At 39.4% G+C, this 18,260-nt stretch overlaps 1 protein-coding gene across 7 annotated transcripts in view; it reads right to left on the bottom strand.

The window, feature by feature from the left end:
• LOC124146062 (transcription factor COE1-like) overlaps positions 1 to 16,872 on the bottom strand; it is a 49,568-nt gene extending 32,696 nt beyond the window's left edge. For 2 of the 7 annotated variants that reach the window (XM_046516122.2, XM_046516123.2), the window contains exons 1-6: positions 16,097 to 16,669; positions 15,700 to 15,853; positions 15,504 to 15,567; positions 12,221 to 12,276; positions 9,907 to 9,980; positions 8,905 to 8,973 (exon numbers count right to left, since the gene is read on the bottom strand). In XM_046516122.2, coding sequence (XP_046372078.1) covers positions 8,905 to 8,973; positions 9,907 to 9,980; positions 12,221 to 12,276; positions 15,504 to 15,567; positions 15,700 to 15,853; positions 16,097 to 16,236 — 557 coding nt within the window. In that variant the 5' untranslated portion in view covers positions 16,237 to 16,669. Of the gene's footprint in view, positions 1 to 8,904; positions 8,974 to 9,906; positions 9,981 to 12,220; positions 12,277 to 15,503; positions 15,568 to 15,699; positions 15,854 to 16,096 lie in introns of all 7 variants that reach the window. The other 5 variants (XM_046516121.2, XM_046516120.2, XM_046516125.2 and 2 more) reach the window with 5 other exon arrangements.
• Between the last annotated feature and the right edge of the window lie 1,388 nt (positions 16,873 to 18,260).

The raw sequence follows: 18,260 nt of genomic DNA, 5'->3' as shown, positions 1-18,260 counted from the left end.
GGGACTCTGAGGACTTGCGGATAAAGTTATCACACACTAAAGCACACTATTCAATAGCATTTTGTCCTCATTACAGTAAGGGCCCCTGTGGGGACGCATTTGATTGGCTAATCTGATCAGCGCGCGAGTTTGCTTGTTCAATTGCACATTCATTCGCTTGTTGTTGAAGCGGCCTCAAGAGACAAAGTAATGCCCTGAGCTCTATGCAAAGTGTTTGTAAATACACCGATTATCTTCTTCTACATTCTATCTATCAAAATTTAATCAGTGGAATGTGATTGCAAGAGCACCGGGAGATAAGAACCAACAACTTAAAAGCGCGCCGGCTAAAGATAAGGGGAGCGGATTGCACGCAAACCACGCACTACACATAGTTAAGCGAACCTGAACCTTTTGAGAAAAAAATAATACTTCTTATTATTTTATGTTGTAAGTCTATTAGAAATTGTTTAAAATTTCATGCTCATCAACGATTGAATTGATCATTCAGATTAATAGATTACGAAGAATTGATGGAAATCCATGGTCTTGCCCCATCTTGAGAAATTCCAATATTGGCAGGTAAGGACAATCACCAACGCACAGAACACAAAGGCGCAATGATGTCATGAATTCCACGGAATGTTTTCTTTGGAAACAATGTCCATTGTTGACGGGGTACCTTTATATAGCGTTACCAGCCAAAACATTAGAATATTAATATCTATGAGTGACATGGCCACTTTTAATAATCAGCGGAAATTGGTTTTGGTCTTTCAGAAAGGATTGTCAAAATTACCTGATTACCTTACACATGCAAAGCCATCAAAATTCATCAGGAACATTAATTTGGCGTGGAAAAAGTCAGTCGTGCGCTTCCTTCCCGAACGAAATTATACTATGTATGGCCACGCTGTCAACTGACGCCAGGCCATACGGCACTGGCAATAATCCACTATCGATCTGCGTCATAAATAAATAATAGCTATACGGGAGATGCACATATACAATAAGTGCAGGGACTTTACCCAAAAATGGCACTAGTTCCCATGGGAGGGCGGGATAGATTGATTTCTAACACCGTATCTCTGGGAGCGGGGACAGGCACAGGGCGATGGTTATGCTGGAAGGTGAGCAATGCACAACAAGGTGGTATGAGTGGCTTCAAGGGTGATAATCTTCACAACACAACTCGCCAGTATACAAATAATAAAATGATGAAATGTCGCATTCAATTTACCTGGAGATATGTCTTGGTTTGAGCGCGATGCTTGAGTAAACCTGTCTAACCTTTACAAAATGGCATCGAGTCTCAGTGGAATGTGACCACTTTGGGATGATTTGAATTGTGAAATTATAATAATGGTTTCATAGCCAATATATTTTCAAATGTCATTTGTCACGTTTCTACATCAAACTGTTATTTTGAATATCCCAGATAATAACCAGTGGTAGAAACTTACGTGTTAAATTGCCATCTATGATATATAATCATTTTATAATGCAAATATTGTATTTCCTGTTATTTCCCCTGAGGAATTCCATACGTAAGAATGAATTTCTTCTACAAATACACAAAACAACAATAGCTTACCACTACAACTGCTACTATTACTACTACTACTACTACTACTACTACTACTGGACATGACAGTTAATTAACTTGTATCGTAAGGTAAGAACCTGACAAAATGATATTCAAAATAACTGATTTTACTGCGATTATTATTATTATTATTATTATTATCATTATTATTATTATTATCTTTCTTGTATTTGTTTTTAAAAAATCAGTGTTCACCTAATATGTCTGATACGTCTCTCACAGCACCAAATCACTATGGTATATTTCCCCCAAACGACTGTCTGGCAAGTTAGCCGTGGACCTGACATCGCTCTGCTCGTTCTCCCCCGCTGAATCAACAGCGAAATACCTAGGCTGTATACAACATAGCCGACACCCCTGGTCCCTCACACACCCTGGACACTTGTCTCTGTTTGTACTCCTTACCTCGCAGGAGCGTTGCTAACATTTGATATCCTTTTGTTACAAGGCGATGGAAACCACCTTCCGCTCCCTGTACGTTAAGGAAAACAGCTTATCGTCGTTTTCACATCAAACGGTTTTCTGAGAACCGGGGAACGAAGTCAGGAATATCGCGCGTTAGGTTCCGTTGTTTCAGTTGAGATTGCCGATATTTAACTTAATGTAAATATTGTTCTTATATCTGAATGTGTACATTGTATATATTATTGATATCTTAGTTGTGCCTTCTTTTTTTAAAAAGGAAATTTTTGTAAATTATATCAACGGCATTCTGATATTATTTATATTTTTTCACTTATTTCAGTTAACACAAGGTTGGTTTCATGCCCCGGGCCATGCTGTTTGTGAGGTCTGTTGTAGTTGTCGTTCCTCCATATGATTCGAATATATTTAATAAAAAGGTAAATCCCTCTCCAACGGAAGCGCGTATTTCTTCCATCATAGTATAACTATTTGTATATCGTGTAAGTCCAAATTGTTTTAAAATGATCCCGAGTTAAGATAATATATAACACCCATAAATCACACTGAAATGCATCCCAAGATTGTGTTCATTTTTAATGTATGAAACAAGTGTTAAGCGGAATATTTGCAAAACATTAATAACGAATGTCAACATTTGCCTGCAATAGTTATTAAACAATTCCCAATGTCTTTCGTAATTGCCAGCATTTATTTTTCATTCAATTTTCTCAGCATCAATCCTTTCAAAATTAACGAAATTCCAACCGTTTAACAGAAGCCATAATTAATCGATAATATCTTTGCACGTAGCCTTCCCGCCGACCAGATCTCATCAAAGCTCAGTAAACGGTCTCAAGCTTGAAACAGAACTCAATACATTAAGCTCGAGAACAAACACGTCATGTCGCTAACAGTAAACCGGAGGAATACAAGAATGAAATGTAAAAGTCAGTTCTCCGTCTACCAGCTGTCTTCCCTTTATGAAATCTAATTTGTCAGTTATTGCATATCTCTTGAAATCTCACTGTGAAAGTGCTTTATATTTACCGACATTGGCTTCTAATTGAATGATGTAGCGAGCGCCATTAAGAAGTATCCTTGTCGGCTCTGCAATCGTTGAATGATACGCCATTCAGTCATGTGCATAGAGTATTAGTCTGTTTATTCGCATTGCTTTCATTCAGCAGTTGGATGCCCACAGTCGATTTCTCGCTAAATTTTTGTTTCCATGTCCCCGAAATGCAATTTAGTGGCCTAACGCGAGCTATATCGCTAAACTATGGTTTTACTGTGCTTGCTGTCCAGCCCCAATTACACGAACAAACGGGAGCATCGCGCTAGAAAAAGAGGCTAAATTTTGGTTTATCGTGTATAAATGAAATTTTAGGTCCAGCATTGTGTCCCCGATTGCAGTTGGCATCACCAGGAAAGAGAACAATTGCATCTTTGTTCTTCCGCATATTATTGTTGTCATATGAAGCAAGGACTTTCTGCGATCGATACACGGTACCTTTTGGGCGAGACAATTAAAAACAAGGCAACCACGATCGATAATTTTCTCGCCCTTTAGTTTTCAAAAACATGCTTTTTATCTATTTCTGTCATGTTGAAATGGAGCTTTCCTACAACGAATGAGATATATTAGTTGGAGGTATTGCAGAGTTCTACATACCTACACAACAAGGCAATGAATCGCCCTATACATATTCGCAGGGTAAACTTTATATTATTGATCTCTAACAAGCGTGATATTTCTTTAACACGTTATGCAACAGGACCAAAGAACGTGAGAATTATACTTTAATATGTAAACTTTCCTTTCCGGATCTTGCCTGGAGATAACGGTTATCTTTTCCAATATAACACGTTTGCTATTTTTCACACTGACAAGGCTCAATAACATCAGTGAGTGTGATCTCTCCTTGACGGCAACACCGCGTCAGGCGGACAATAAATTGTCAAACCTTTGGCAGACGAAGCATCTTCCCACAGATTCAACCTTACTAGTTCTAGTCTTGAAATATTCATCTCTCGGCTTCCGACTCGATTTTTCCCACTTTCCTGCCCAAGACAAGCTTAACAAAGAAACGCCAATCTCCCTCACAAGCATCTGGTCTGGCCAATAAATTCATTTGACATTTTAGGCCATATTGGTCGTAGAAAAGAGTCTCACCCCAGCGTTCGATCCCACGATGGAATGAGCTCGTCTGTTAAACTCGGGAGGTTGTCGTGTGATAGCCTTTGCAGCCTGGCCTCGGTACTTAACATTTAAATGAATATATTTATCCTATCTTCAGAGCTATATTGTTTCATTAAGTGACTACAAGAAACGTTTGGAGGTCATAAATTAATATACCTACTAGATAAAGCATATGTGTGATTATGATTAGGTTACATTCCTCTGTTCTGCATCATCAACACTTGGGAAAGTGTGGATGTACGGCTTTTGACAAATATGGCTTCATCATCCCCGTAACAAAATAAACAACATATCTTGTTTGATATTTAACGTGGTCAATCCGCGTATTTCCTATGTACAAATATGTCCATATGAATATCATCATACAACATGCCTATGCAAAACCATGCCCAGGTTATTATAGAAATGCCGTTCTATAAAGGAACTCCCGATGAAGAATAAATTGGCAAAAACGTATGTTAGAACAAGCTGGAATTTATAACAGTGACAGAATACAACCGCATGCTTCTAAATACATCAACAAACGCCAATACTCTCAATCCAGGTCCAGGAGAGTGAGAGATACTCTCGATGCCGGCTTGTGATAAAATCACTCGTCTTGGTAGCATATAAAATCCTTCCGAGCGCAAATCAGCCGGCAGATATCTCCCAATAAAGAAATTAGTCTTTCTCTCGGCTGTGGAGGACAATTTAGAAGACAATTACGGAGGTAATGTGATCCCGAACAACAGAAATCTTCCTCTGCCTTTGAATTGAGAAGATCTGGTCTTTCTAGTGAGAGCATTATGTGTCAGTGCTTGTCAATCAGGCTATCTAGTCGTCACGTGCGCTAATTAACGGTTAGAATAGCTCTATATATTAGTGTGAGAGTCACCCGAACAAAACGGTATGTGAAGTCGGTTCGGGCACCAACATATTCCCATATGCTAGGCTTGAATACGCTAAAGAATATATGTATAATTATTATTATTGAAGAGAGGGTTGACTAAATTAATTCTTTCAGTAATGATAACGCAGCTTCTAAATGCCACTTAAAGATTATTATTATTATTATTATTATTATTATTAGGTCTATGTCAAAACCAAGTATTGGACTATGATACATAGTGTACAGACATTGATTTAAACTTATGAAAAACATTATTCGATATGTATTCTCGATGACAGTGTTGGAATCTGCTAAATGTGCATTTTAAAAAAAAGAAATAAACGTCTTCATCAGCAGATTTACCCACTAACCCATCTTCTGTCGTTAACAAATGATTCCGATCTTAAGCAATGGCTGAACAACAGCACATGTTAAGGATTAGTCCAAGTAGTGTGATTAGCTTTATCGACGCGTCATCCTGAACCACGACTCCTGCAACTGGGTCGACCTTCCCTAGTCACGAATCCCTAGACGCAGCTCTGTGATAACAGGACAAATTATCACTTCAACCGACCCCCATCTTAATAACCTTTATGGAATACGTTACAATTTCATAAATAGCCACCTCTGGCAGCCCGACCACGCGAGAAGCTCGTGCTGCACGTGGCACCGTCCGGCCAGAACCACCTAACACCGTCAAGCCATAGAGCAACGTAAATATTTTCCCCATTAGATAATCAAAGCTCATCGAACGCAGACCATGAGGGTTCTCAAGTGTTTCTGAAGCCTGTGTTAAGCCGATGCTAAGATGAACTGGTGTTGAAGTGAGCCATCGCTGGGCAATAATCCCCTTCACCATTAGCCTGTCTGCACGGGCTCGTCGTGTGCCACTCAGTAACTGCCACATCAAGACAAGATGACCAAATCAAATTTTGTCGAAGCAGTTTACCTTCAAACCGAGATTTGTCCAAGTCTCCGGTCTCTTGGCCCTCAAAGCGAGAGCGTCCTGTTGTGAGATTACACGGTCAGGAACGCCGATCTTCCGAGTTTAATTCAGTGTTAATGTTTGGAAGGCGAGGGGGAGAAACTAGATTAGGAACAAGACAACGAGTGCCTTGTTTATTGAAAACCTCGGCTTCGGAGGCAGGTGTGATGTTGGTGGTAAGATGAAGGAAGATGGCACAGGGTAACCTACGCAGTAGTGTTGACACCTTGCCGTGTTGCCCTCATCAAACTTGGATGACGCCAAGCAAAATCAAACTGCCACTGCTGTCAAGTCGCTTGTTGGTATAGCGGACGGAGAAGACTGGTGGGAATGATGGGCTTCTCGATCTAATTCGGTTTACTACCTTTGTCTCGAAGTTTGAATCGGAATAGAATGGTTACAGGTGGAAACTAGCGCTAGTTCGGGAAATCACGAGTTTCGATATATCAGGAATGTGAAGGTAAAACTCCAAAACAAACGGATGTGGATTGAACATTCGACATCGGTTCACAGTAAATCGTTCGAGGTATACGTGTTCGAGCAGGAAGAAGACTATTGTTCTGTATATGCCACTTTACATCAATAAACACATACTCTGGTTACGTGATTTTCTTAACACCCACCACCCCTCTTGTGGAGACAAAACCTAACTCAAAATATGTACATATACGTATGTGCTGATAACAGCGTATTTGGAAATATGCGTACTTGACAAAATTATTGGTTCCGAAATAAAACCAAACTGACATGATAAGGACTCAAGATGACTGTTGGCTGCGAAAAAGATCCAAAAATGACAACCATTAGATTTATACCCGCACTTACGGTACATAGATAATACCACATCTTACAAAAATAACAAACATAATTGTTTGTGTCATACAACTATACCTCTATATACGATCTTGGATATGATACAGTCTACATTAGACATATTACACAAGTTACTATGACAGCTTTAAAATGGCAGAATGTCTGTTCAAGAATTAAGTAAACAGATTTATCTACGATTCCCTGCATGAGTATCCACAGAACTCCTGGGGGATTGTGTACAAGACACGGTACCTATGTATGTACTGTGCTACACGGTTGGAATGGTCAAGCGGTCACAGCCACTGTCCGACTGGTGCGCATGGTCAACATATTTCAGTTTAATTATTATCAGAGAGAGGAAGTGGCTGTAAGGGATACCATGACCACACCACACTGACCTCTGCCCACCTGTTTCAATACTGGCACTGTCCTTAAAGGCCTAGGTTAGTTGCAGTGCACTGAATAGTCCGGAGAACCCATGTAAGAGAATATTATCATAAAGATTCACTTGGACAGTCCATAGTGTTCAATGGTACCACGTTGGTACCAGTTGAACCAAATGATATTAAACTATGAAAAGACTTTTTGTTTTATAGGGTTGATTACAAGCTATTTAAATGTACAGTTCAAATCAGCTGACACCATCATTCTTCATAATACAGAAGGAAAACGGCTTGTATTTTTAATTAAACATTTTTTTAACCATCAATTACATATCTCCGTTATGTTTTATTACGTATCCATAATATCGAAGGTACTAATACTTTTATTACAAAAAAAAACTGCCATATATCATTTATCTTGAAATGCATCCCACTTTTACGTCTGACAGTAGTAACATAGTTAACATATGAATATGATATTGATTAAACAGCTGTGCGGTCTTATGGTGAGACAGTACGATGTAATAAATCAAACTTTTCAAAAAGTCTTAAATCTTATGTCATTCTTAACATGAAGGTATAAATGATGTATAATCAAGACGGAGGTACAATTTATCATGATTCAGCGACAGACTTCCCTTAATCCCGTTCTTCAGAAATAGGGCCATTCAAGCGAAGACAATAGAAATATGAGAATTCAAGTTGCTGCCATCAAATGACGAATGTCAATGGGGCAGTTTAATTATTATAGATAGGCTCGGATTGTCATGGTAGAGATCGACTTTTCCAAGGGGGCTACAATTGCTCACTTGAAATATCCAAGCCTTCAGACTCCCAACTGTTTTGAGCATCGCATACAGTTGGCTAGCCATTGGAAAATCTGGTTATCTTAACGCCGATCTTTTGTGCTGGTCAACGTGCAATTAATGGCCTTGCATCGTGGAGAAATTAGGGAAGGTGTAACTGACAGTCCCGGCTGTAGTTTAATACTGAGTGTGACAAATGAAGTACCAGGATCCATAGGCGGTAGACTACCCAGTGTTCTGGGTTTGCAGGCCACCTGTCACACGAACGCTGCCCCGGGAGGGGGATCGGGGAGGGGGTCTCTTTATAGGTGTACATATAAAACACCATGAAAATAGTTCAAGTTTCAAAATTGCACATCAACGAATGACTTTTAATCTGCTTTGAGGCGTTAGGGATATCAGTAAGGATGGCGATGAAACAGAAAAGGGGGAGATTGAGACACGATGGCGGACAATGGGAAGGGGATGGGGGCACGTGCCCCACTCGCGACTCGAACAATGGGACAGCTCTGATACTTGCCACAAGCTCATCGGGTCAATCACGGCACGTGAACACACAATGCATGCCAGGATCGAACCCAGTAGAAATGGTTCGATAGTCATCTGAAGATGCCGGAGGATGACCCAGAGGATGAAGTTCATCGGAATGTTCCAGTTGAAGTTAATCATGGATGTAACAAGCCACCATGTGTGGTAACAAAGCAGTCGTGTCTGTGTGTAGGTAGGGGTGGATGGAGTCGTTGATGACGGTGTTTTGAAATATAGTTTGATAACGATGTGTACTAGGGATCAGATGGTGTTCAACCATGGTTGAAGGCCGATAAGATACTGACTCAATTCACAATAAACGTCTCCTTACCTGTCAATGATAACCGGATCAGATGGGGTCTCATTTCGATTTCCACAACTTTTCTTGTCGCAACATCGGCTAGAAGATTAAAAAAATACATTTACAACACAGAAACTTTGGTACACTATTAGAACGGTTTTTAATAAAATAATACGCTCGAACAACAACGTTTGTGTTACGTTTCAAGACACTCAGTACACTATGTGTAGCCTGTTCTCATTTGATGTCTTAACATGGTAAAAGAGGTAAAAGCCGTGAAATTCCGGGGTAAAATTGATCTTCAGTAACCCATGCTTGTCGCAAGAGGCGACAAGCGCCATTGGGTGCTCAGGCACGCTTACGTGGTTCTTGCATGTCATTGTATCCCAATTGCGTGTATCGATGCTCATGATGTCAATCACTGGATTTCATGGTCCAAATTCGATTATTTACAGGCCGCCGTCAATATAGCTAAAATATTGCTGAGTGCGGCATTAAACAACCCATAGATAAATGAAAAAAATAATTGATAAAAGTTAACACTTAATGTTAGTGAACCATATACGAGGGAACACAAAAAACACGCGCTTATTATGGCTTTTGTCTTACCAGTTCATACGTGTTTATTCTTTATCATCTTATTCACTCTTTCTAAAAAGTGTAACAATAGAAGTTAACAAATGTACTTATTTCATTAGCGGTTCAATTCTGACTTCATCTGCCAGCGCAGCGTGCAACTTGACCCTGAGTCTGGTAGAGCTTCCATGGTATCACATGGTACTCAACAGCTATCGATTGTACTCTGTACAAGATATCCTGCACTATCTATATAAATTATTCAGGTGTTTTATCAAAATATCTAGATAAGCGTAAACATGTGTATGTCATTTTAACTAGATATGGTATCACATGAACGGTTGTATATAATACTCCTCTGTATGAATTATAAACATTGACGAGACACGATGTGTTTTGCAGCGGTCCGGTTTTAGGACCAGTTGAAATCAGTTTTGTATGTGCTAACATAATTACCTGCACATCACTTCGTGTGTAAGTAAAACTCTGCACATTTCTGGGTTTTTATCCTGGCCTTCATAAATGATTGCCTGTAAGAAAAGAAATAATTATTCATGATGTGATTCATAATAACACTAATAAACAGTATCCATATGTGTTTTGCGGTAAACAGATCGAAGGATTGGGTGTGGTGGGGTGTGGTCGGGTAGGGCGGGGATAGGGTTACGGGTGGGAGGAGGACTAAGGTCATGTTATTTTTTGTAAAAAAATTTGCTTCTTATTTATCATAAAGTAAACATTCTAAAAAATATATTGAAAATATTACTCTATCGTTATGGTGAATGAGAATGTCGGGTTCTCTAGAATTCAAGGTGTTTAAATATAATTATTGGTTACATAAACTTATATAAAATTAAACCTATTTCTCCCTTTAATTCAACCAAGCAAATGTCGCGTAAGTTGCGAATTGCTTCATTCAACGTTAATCAATTCAGCCGCTTTCAATCAGTGTGAAAAATTTTACGAAATTTCATAGGATACAACTTTAATAGACTTGACAACACGTGTGACGTGTGATGCAGCAGAAGAAAAAATAGTTTATTTCTTTAACCATGCATTAGAAAAACACAACTTATTTGATCATTTAAAGTCAGGGTGTGATTGAATGAGCAAAACAGGCCAACACACTGTGGGTCAGTGTGAACATCGACTAAGCTATTGAGTAATCTCCCCTTGTACGTGTCGGCCTCACTTGGGAGTGGGGAAAAAGTGTTTACATTCAACCGTGAGGGCCTAATCACGCAGCAGTTCTACACAATGAAAATAAGACCACCATTAACAGTTGACGGGCCGATGCCTAAATTGGTGTTTTCCAAATACGCTCCTTACATAAACATTCTTGTTTATTGGTTTCCTCTAAAGCCAAACGTATCGTCCTAACGCCTGCACCAGACGAAAGCTATCAGTGAATCAAAACATCCCTGGGAATTCATTTCAATGAATCCTGTGAACGGGAAACAGTGCCCGGTTGACACTAAAAGGTCAAAGCGATTTTCTCACATTTTGGAATCGAAACATAAATGAAACGAAACGGGATTTCGTTCACTTACAAAACGCATTGAAAATCACGAGGACTTTGGGGAATAAACTGTTCTTAAACGTATATTTGTTGTTTATATTTTAAGGTTTAAATACGAATACAAACACGACTTAACGTCATAAAGAAGATACTTTAATAAGTAAACAGGTCGCTCAGAGCGTAAATACCCAAGAGCCCAACGCCTCTCCTTGTCAGTTTTAAATACAAGCTACAATCCAGTTTAATATTCTGCCATTGTGCGGATCTATGGTAGTCACCAGGGCCCGTCTCTAGGGCGTTGTAGAATGCTCATTGATTTGGCGTCTTCTAGATTGTTTTAATTATTTGCCATTCTTATCTCATGGGACGAAGATTACTCTCATGCGTGAAGCCTTCACAATACTTAACCGTACAACCAATCGAATTCCCTTTTCCGTTTGTGTTTTCCGCGACGTCTTTCCGTAATGATCATACTTACTAAAAGCAACAGCTATTACGGAAGACTTCATTCGACTCCGTGAAATATTATAACGGCTTTCTAATGACACATATTGTTTTGTTTTTTTGGAATGTGGTAAGGTCCAGACAGGTACGATATTCGAGTGTTTGTTAGAATCAATAAATTGCGAGTTTGCATGTGGTCCTTCATCTGGGCAAGGAAAAGGTGTAGTGAACTGGACCAGCCCAGCCTTACTGTCTACATGTGGTTAAGATGGCTTGGCGCGCGCTCCTGGGATTTCTAATTTACTGGAGACTCATTTCACAGATGAGATCTTTGTGTAATAATGTCATGCTGTTGTTTTTTTCTGTTCTTATGCTAAAGCGTGGCATGCTGTAAACAGTATCTATTATTCCCCGATAATATCCGAAACGAAACAAATAAAAAATGCAAATAAACAAATATTCCCTACAGTTTTATTCGGTTACATCTCAATGAAAGTGTATTATCGCAAACCTCGTTTACAATTCCCCAGGGAGGAACTGACCTCAGAGGGGACGTGAGACAAATTTAGTTTTTAATCTAACGCCTCCTCCCACCCCCCTCTCACAAAGAGCGCGAGCCCCTCCCCCTGGCCACTCACAGTCAATGCAAGAAGAAAGAGCAGAAAATTACAGCTCCGAGCCCAACAAGGCGATTCAACTCCGAGCAGATAAAACGTGCATGGACTACACAAGTCCAAAATTCGTATTTGGAGACAAAAGACTCGAAATAGAGTTTGTTAGCACTGGTTACCATGGTAACAGTCTTACCTGTTTTGAGACGGAGTCAATAAGACGGACATACAAATCTTGCTCCTGTCGCACGCCTGAAATAAAAACAAAATAAATAGAATTAGCTGGTTTGTTTCTTGCATTCGGGTTGTGTTTTTTTGTGTTTGAAAGTGCAGAGAGGATATTCGTGCGGTGTAGCTGTAGTCTGGATCGTTATTAACAACCATCAACATCTAACTAGTTATTTAACAACAAATAATTTGTCACAATAGCCATCAGAATAATCTACAACGATTTCTTTTCCAGATTTCGCTATACGACCTTTGCGTATGATTTCTCTGGCAGTCCTTTTAATTAATTAAAGGAGTTCTTGAATTAATGCTTTTATTTGCGAAGTGATTATACAGCTTTTATTCATCTGTTTCATATTCCAATAAGTGCTACAATATATGTCTACCCTGATCTGATCATGGCTGTAAATATATTAATTCTGGCATTGAATTAATTCAATCTCCTCGTCAACATGTTTAAGTCAGCATACGACGTATGTTAGCTGGCACTTACAAAACGTACAATAAACGATGTATTTAAGTACAGCAGGTTAGGGAGTCAGAGTTTGCCATGTGTTGGATTCTGGGCATCTCTTTACCGTTATATAGCCCTCGGCATTTTCGAATACATACTATCAATCAAGCGGATTGATGACACCCCGCTTAAGCCTTAAAAGTTATTGAAAACTGCATGGGTCTCCGAGTTTCCGATACAATTTTCAGTCAGTGTACAGCTGAAATTAACACGAGCAGCAAATGTAGATGCAATTAATTATCGCATATAACGAACAGATGGTCCGTCCCGTCGCAGATGAAAAGAACAACAGAAATTAACAACTTAGTGCAATCGACACGACTATTGTCACCATTGTAATTTAAACTCAAGCGGAACTTTTATCGACAGACCGGGGGGCGGGTAATGTGTATGTATTTATTATGTATGTTTCAAACATGGCAAGTCACGCAGCTTGATTCAAACATAAACAACAGAAATTAACAACGTTAATGTTATCAACACCGCCAAGCCGGTATGGTATTGTAAACTTTGTAAAGTTCCCCGCATTTATACTTTATCTACTCGCTGTTCATGTGATCTCATTGTCCAGTGTGCCAAACACATGATACAAATAATGAAATTCACAGTATGAAAAAACGGACAATACTGACAAGTTAAAATGATGATAGTAAAATTATTGACAAATTTAAATGAGATGAACATTATAAAAATAATATCATTATTGACAAGTTTAAACGCAATTTCATCACCAATTCCTTGTAAGGTAGTTTAAACCTTACCGAGTAAATCTTCTAAATCCACTCTCATCGATGAACTGTTGATCGCATATTGCTTGTATTCTTTCCCTAACTTACATGACTATTAAGACCCCGATACTGTAAATACCCGAGACCTGGTGGGCGTTTTTCACGGAGATGAATATTAAATAAATTGAGATTTTATCAGTCTTAACTATAACGTGTATGAACTGTTATTTTCTTAAACAGTAGGCTTTGTTCTTTGGGCTGGTGTATATAACCACATGGGATATACATACAACTGACATTTCTAGTTTTAAAAACCTGAATGAAGTATATCACGGAATTGTTAACAATATTCAATTACAAGTTACGAGTTTCATGCTGCAATTATATCTTAATATTGATAAAAGCGTATAAATATTTCAAATCAAAGCGATGCAAACGAGCACACAGCAATTATACGGTAAAATAGCATGGTACATATATGGTACATATATGATACATTATCATGGAGACGACCGTTTGGTGTTTATTTGAGGTCATTTACCTAATCTTTTAGTGTCTTTTAACACAATGTAGTTATCGGTAAATGCAAACAAACGTCATGTCTGAGAATGCGTTGTAGACAAATCCATTTGTAGAAAATTGAATTGATGACAGTGGCATTTCTCATAAAATATTCAGCTCAAATTCGACTAAGCGTAAAGATGACACTAAGCATAATTTGACAGCTTTGAAGCAAGCATGTGTATCGATGCTTGAACAGTCGGTTTTATTTATGAGACCGTAGGTCTTCCATCCGATTCTAAAGGGTCTTAATAGGGGTCTCAGTTAGCTTGATGTTAGTTTCAATAACATATACGTGAACCAACTTTATACTTTTCAAAGGGTGTCAATTTCCATGTGAAATTGACAACGTTAAGATTGAAATTGACATCCCTCAAACTGCTATCTGTACTTTAACAGAAGACTTAATTCGTTGTCTAGGAGTCAACTACTTAAGATAATAGCAAAGTATAATTGTTTAGAAGCCCCCGAAGCAATGGCCCATGAATGTGATGAAGTAGAGGATGCATATAGTGAAAGATTCTTGGAATTATTGGCTGATTGATGAGACAAGTTTTATCAAAGAAAATATGAAATAATTGATTGATCAGTTTCATTTACATTCACAATGTTTTTACAATGTCGTTTCACACTTGGTGGAAAATAGATCTTATTATGTGTTTGATAATGACACGTGCTCGAAGCGGTTTGTGTTTACATTAAAAACATAGACTAATTGACAGAACGGTCTGGGCCAGAGAGAACCATAGTCCCCCAAAGAGCAGTCGTTCTTTGAATCTGTGACATATTGTTGAAACTATGCCGTTGTGATTATATGTTGAAATAACGACATTTTCCATTTGAATAAGTCTACAGCTGAACCATGACAAATAATACAGATGCTACCTACAAACTCTTTTGCAAAGGGAAAATATTGTCATGAAAGACTTTCATTTTTACGCGGAGCTTATACATTTTTAACATGCTTGCAGAGTAGGCCTAAGCCAATTCTACAATGTCGGGCTAAAGAAAAACACTGAAACGCAAATTGATTGACTGGCAGGCCATTTTTGTGAAAGTTTAAATAATTAATACGTCCATTGAAACAGATGATAAAGGGCTATATGGCAAGGAAGAAAACCTTGCTTGTAGTAATGAGCTTCAACGTGTAGCCAGTGTTATTTGGGCACCTTGAATCGCCGTGACATATGCTACCCTTTATTTTTCGATATTAAGATAATATATTGACATAAAGACTAAAAACGGTTTATTTCACCAAGAAAATTGATAATAATCGGGATATTTATTATTTATAAAAAAGCCAGTGAAAGCGGGCCGTATATCGGTATATCATTTTTATGTATTGTGTCACTTAGATAAAGGAACAGGGGTTAGGACAACCGATCCCAGGAAGCCAGTCTGTAAGCTGGTGCTGTGGTGTTTGTAATATAAGAGAAATGAGGACTTACCGTTGGCGAAAAGCAATTGAATCCTATAGTGAATTCCATTGTTAGTTTTTTGTCCTTCGGATTCCTGAAAATAATATAAAAAATAACATCAAACAGGGTTCTATGTAAGACGTTCATTCACTGCTACTGAAATTGATACGTTTAAAATGACACGAGCGTGATGATGATTACAAAAACAGATGACGGATGGACTTACCTGATCTTTTTCCACGAAGTCTATAAAAGCAGTCCTTTCGACTTCCACGGGTTGTCCTTGCCGATCGTACAACGCGAGGACAAAATGGAAGAAGTTACTCTTCCTGAGATTGCTGGGTGGCTGTTTTTCGAAGTGAGCCCGGCCGAGTCCGGCACTGTAATAATAACGCACAAAACAAACATTAGAGCCAGCAGAGACAGGCGTAAAATAAGGCCGATTTGGGAATAGAGTGATTTTTCCGTGATCACGAAATCGAAATTATATGAGATGTATTACAAAACGGATTGGTCTGCGGGGAATGGAGGTATTATCAGTGTCCACGGGAATGAGTGCCCCCGAAGGGAGGCTAGTCCCCGGGGTCGGGAAGAGGAAGGAGGGCGAGGGAATAAGCACGTACCTGCCACCCTGGTCTACGACGGTCGGCTGCATCCAGTTTCTTACGGGTGTCAGTGTTGTTTGAGAAGGGTGGGTACTCTCTTCTTTCATGGGGGAAGTATTAGAGGAGGATATGTTGGAACCCTCTGGGTAGTCGAACATTAAAGTTTGCCAGGTCGGGCGTACGTTGACAATCACACGTCAGAATTAGCACACGCACATGCATTCACACGCGAATAAAATCACATGTAGTTTTACGCCGTAATCCCAAGTGCCTGTCGGTGACTATGAGAGGTAGATTCTAGGACGGAGGTACGCTGCCAGTGGTGAAGAAGTAATTGACGACACAAGATCCTGTGAGAGTCTAACTGTTCTCGCCTTTAGTCCATAACGCATCTCTCTCCACTCCCGTCACTCTATCACCAAACATCACCCATTGACCACCAAGTTAGATAGACTCCTCTGAGTGCTACCGCCAATTCTGGCTAAAAATCTCTCGAGATCGGCTTTTGTTGCTTTCTTCAGTTGGATGTTACCCTGGCATCCCAATGGACTATCGCGATCCCGTGGGAGGAGAGCACGACCAGCGATGGGGCTCGATTAGCCAATCGCGTGAGCCGCTTGCCTGATGAGACCGGGATTACCGCCCATGCGCCGTAGGGGAGTGGACGAGCGAAGCAGCGGGCCAATCAGATACCGCCAAAGGTCATTGTTAATTTCGACGAATTGGTGCTATTTTCATATTATCATACTAGCGCAGAGTCACACGCTGTAATTGAAATTGAAATGGTAGTAACCTCTGCTATCTCTCGGCGCTCAGCGTTCACTGTCAGTAGCGGGGGACCTCCAACTGCCGTCGACAGTTAAAAGACCCACATACATGAAGCGCGGGCTTGCCGACACGCGCGGCTCACGTTTTGTTTATGTTTCGTTTACACCACGTGGCTCGTGAAATTGACAAGCAAGTCCGCGCCTCCTGTTCAGTATTGACGAAGGGCGAAAACGACAAATTTTACTGTCGGAATCCTTCCCCTCACCATTAAAACGATGCAAATATTGAAATATTTCTTTCCGATCAAAATATTCGTCATCTTGTCTTCAGCTTTGCAGCAAAAGAATATAGTTTTCAAATTATATTCACATCACGTATTTATTCAGGTCAGCATATGGCTAATATTGACGCTGGCAATTTCTTACAAATTCATATCGTTGATTCTCCTGACCAAAGATGAGATTAATCTACACAAAGCAAACCCAGAGGTCTTTAATGAAGGAAAAATTGTTTACAATGTCGCCCAACACCAAAGAACACGGTCGATCTCTCCGACTCGAGCTCGTCAATGACAGATGGTGCGAGAGTGGTCTATTGTTGATATTTACAACGCTTGCTGAAATAGACGAGTTCCAATTGTCTCGTGCTATTCACAACTGTCCCTGTCGCGCGTGCCACGTTATTTATTACGATAAACAACAACATTTAATAGAAACAACACTTTAACTCGTGTCGATGAATTTGAACAACTCTGTACCCTTGTCGCGAGAACCACGGTGTGACGATCGCTTTGTTATGTGTTTGTAGTTGGACCGTGACGACGCTACAAATTGACTTACGGTTCACGCTTCGCCGAACCCGTGTCGTGATACCCGATATCATTGATAAATGCCGCCCAAATGTCACCGCTTCATAGACACTCTATTGTCGCTGACCTTCGCTACCCTCGTAAGATGAGACTCGCTCACACAGAAAATGAAATGAAAGAAAACCATTTCAGTTAATCTCCTTCTCCTACGATTATAACTGGATTTTCGTTGGAAACAGTAAATTATTCGCAGAATATTCCGTATCTAGAGCATGCTGTAAAACTTGGTTAATCTGTATTATTGAAAGGTTATAAAGAGGATTACATGGAGTCACTGCTAATCTCTAAACAAAGAGCGGGAGTGAAGAAATCGTCTCTTTATGTGCCGTAGACAAGTTTATGGCTTTCTTGTTGTCATTCTTTGTTTATTGTCGTATCATTAATCTGTTTGTAAATATAGGTAACTTTAAATTGACATTAACTAATTTCGAGCACCATTTCAAATCTTCTATAACTTTCAATACTTTAAACTTTCAATCGGAAAAAATAGTTTGTATAGCCAGTTTTTCACAACTGAAATGTTCAAAGTAGCGATAAGTTGTCGTA

Source organism: Haliotis rufescens, unplaced genomic scaffold, assembly GCF_023055435.1.
Source record: "Haliotis rufescens isolate VD_foot unplaced genomic scaffold, xgHalRufe1.0.p SCAF_12, whole genome shotgun sequence".
NCBI lineage: Eukaryota > Metazoa > Mollusca > Gastropoda > Lepetellida > Haliotidae > Haliotis > Haliotis rufescens.
The sequence above is the reverse complement of the archived record's forward strand: the minus strand, read 5'-3'. Positions and strand labels throughout refer to the sequence as shown.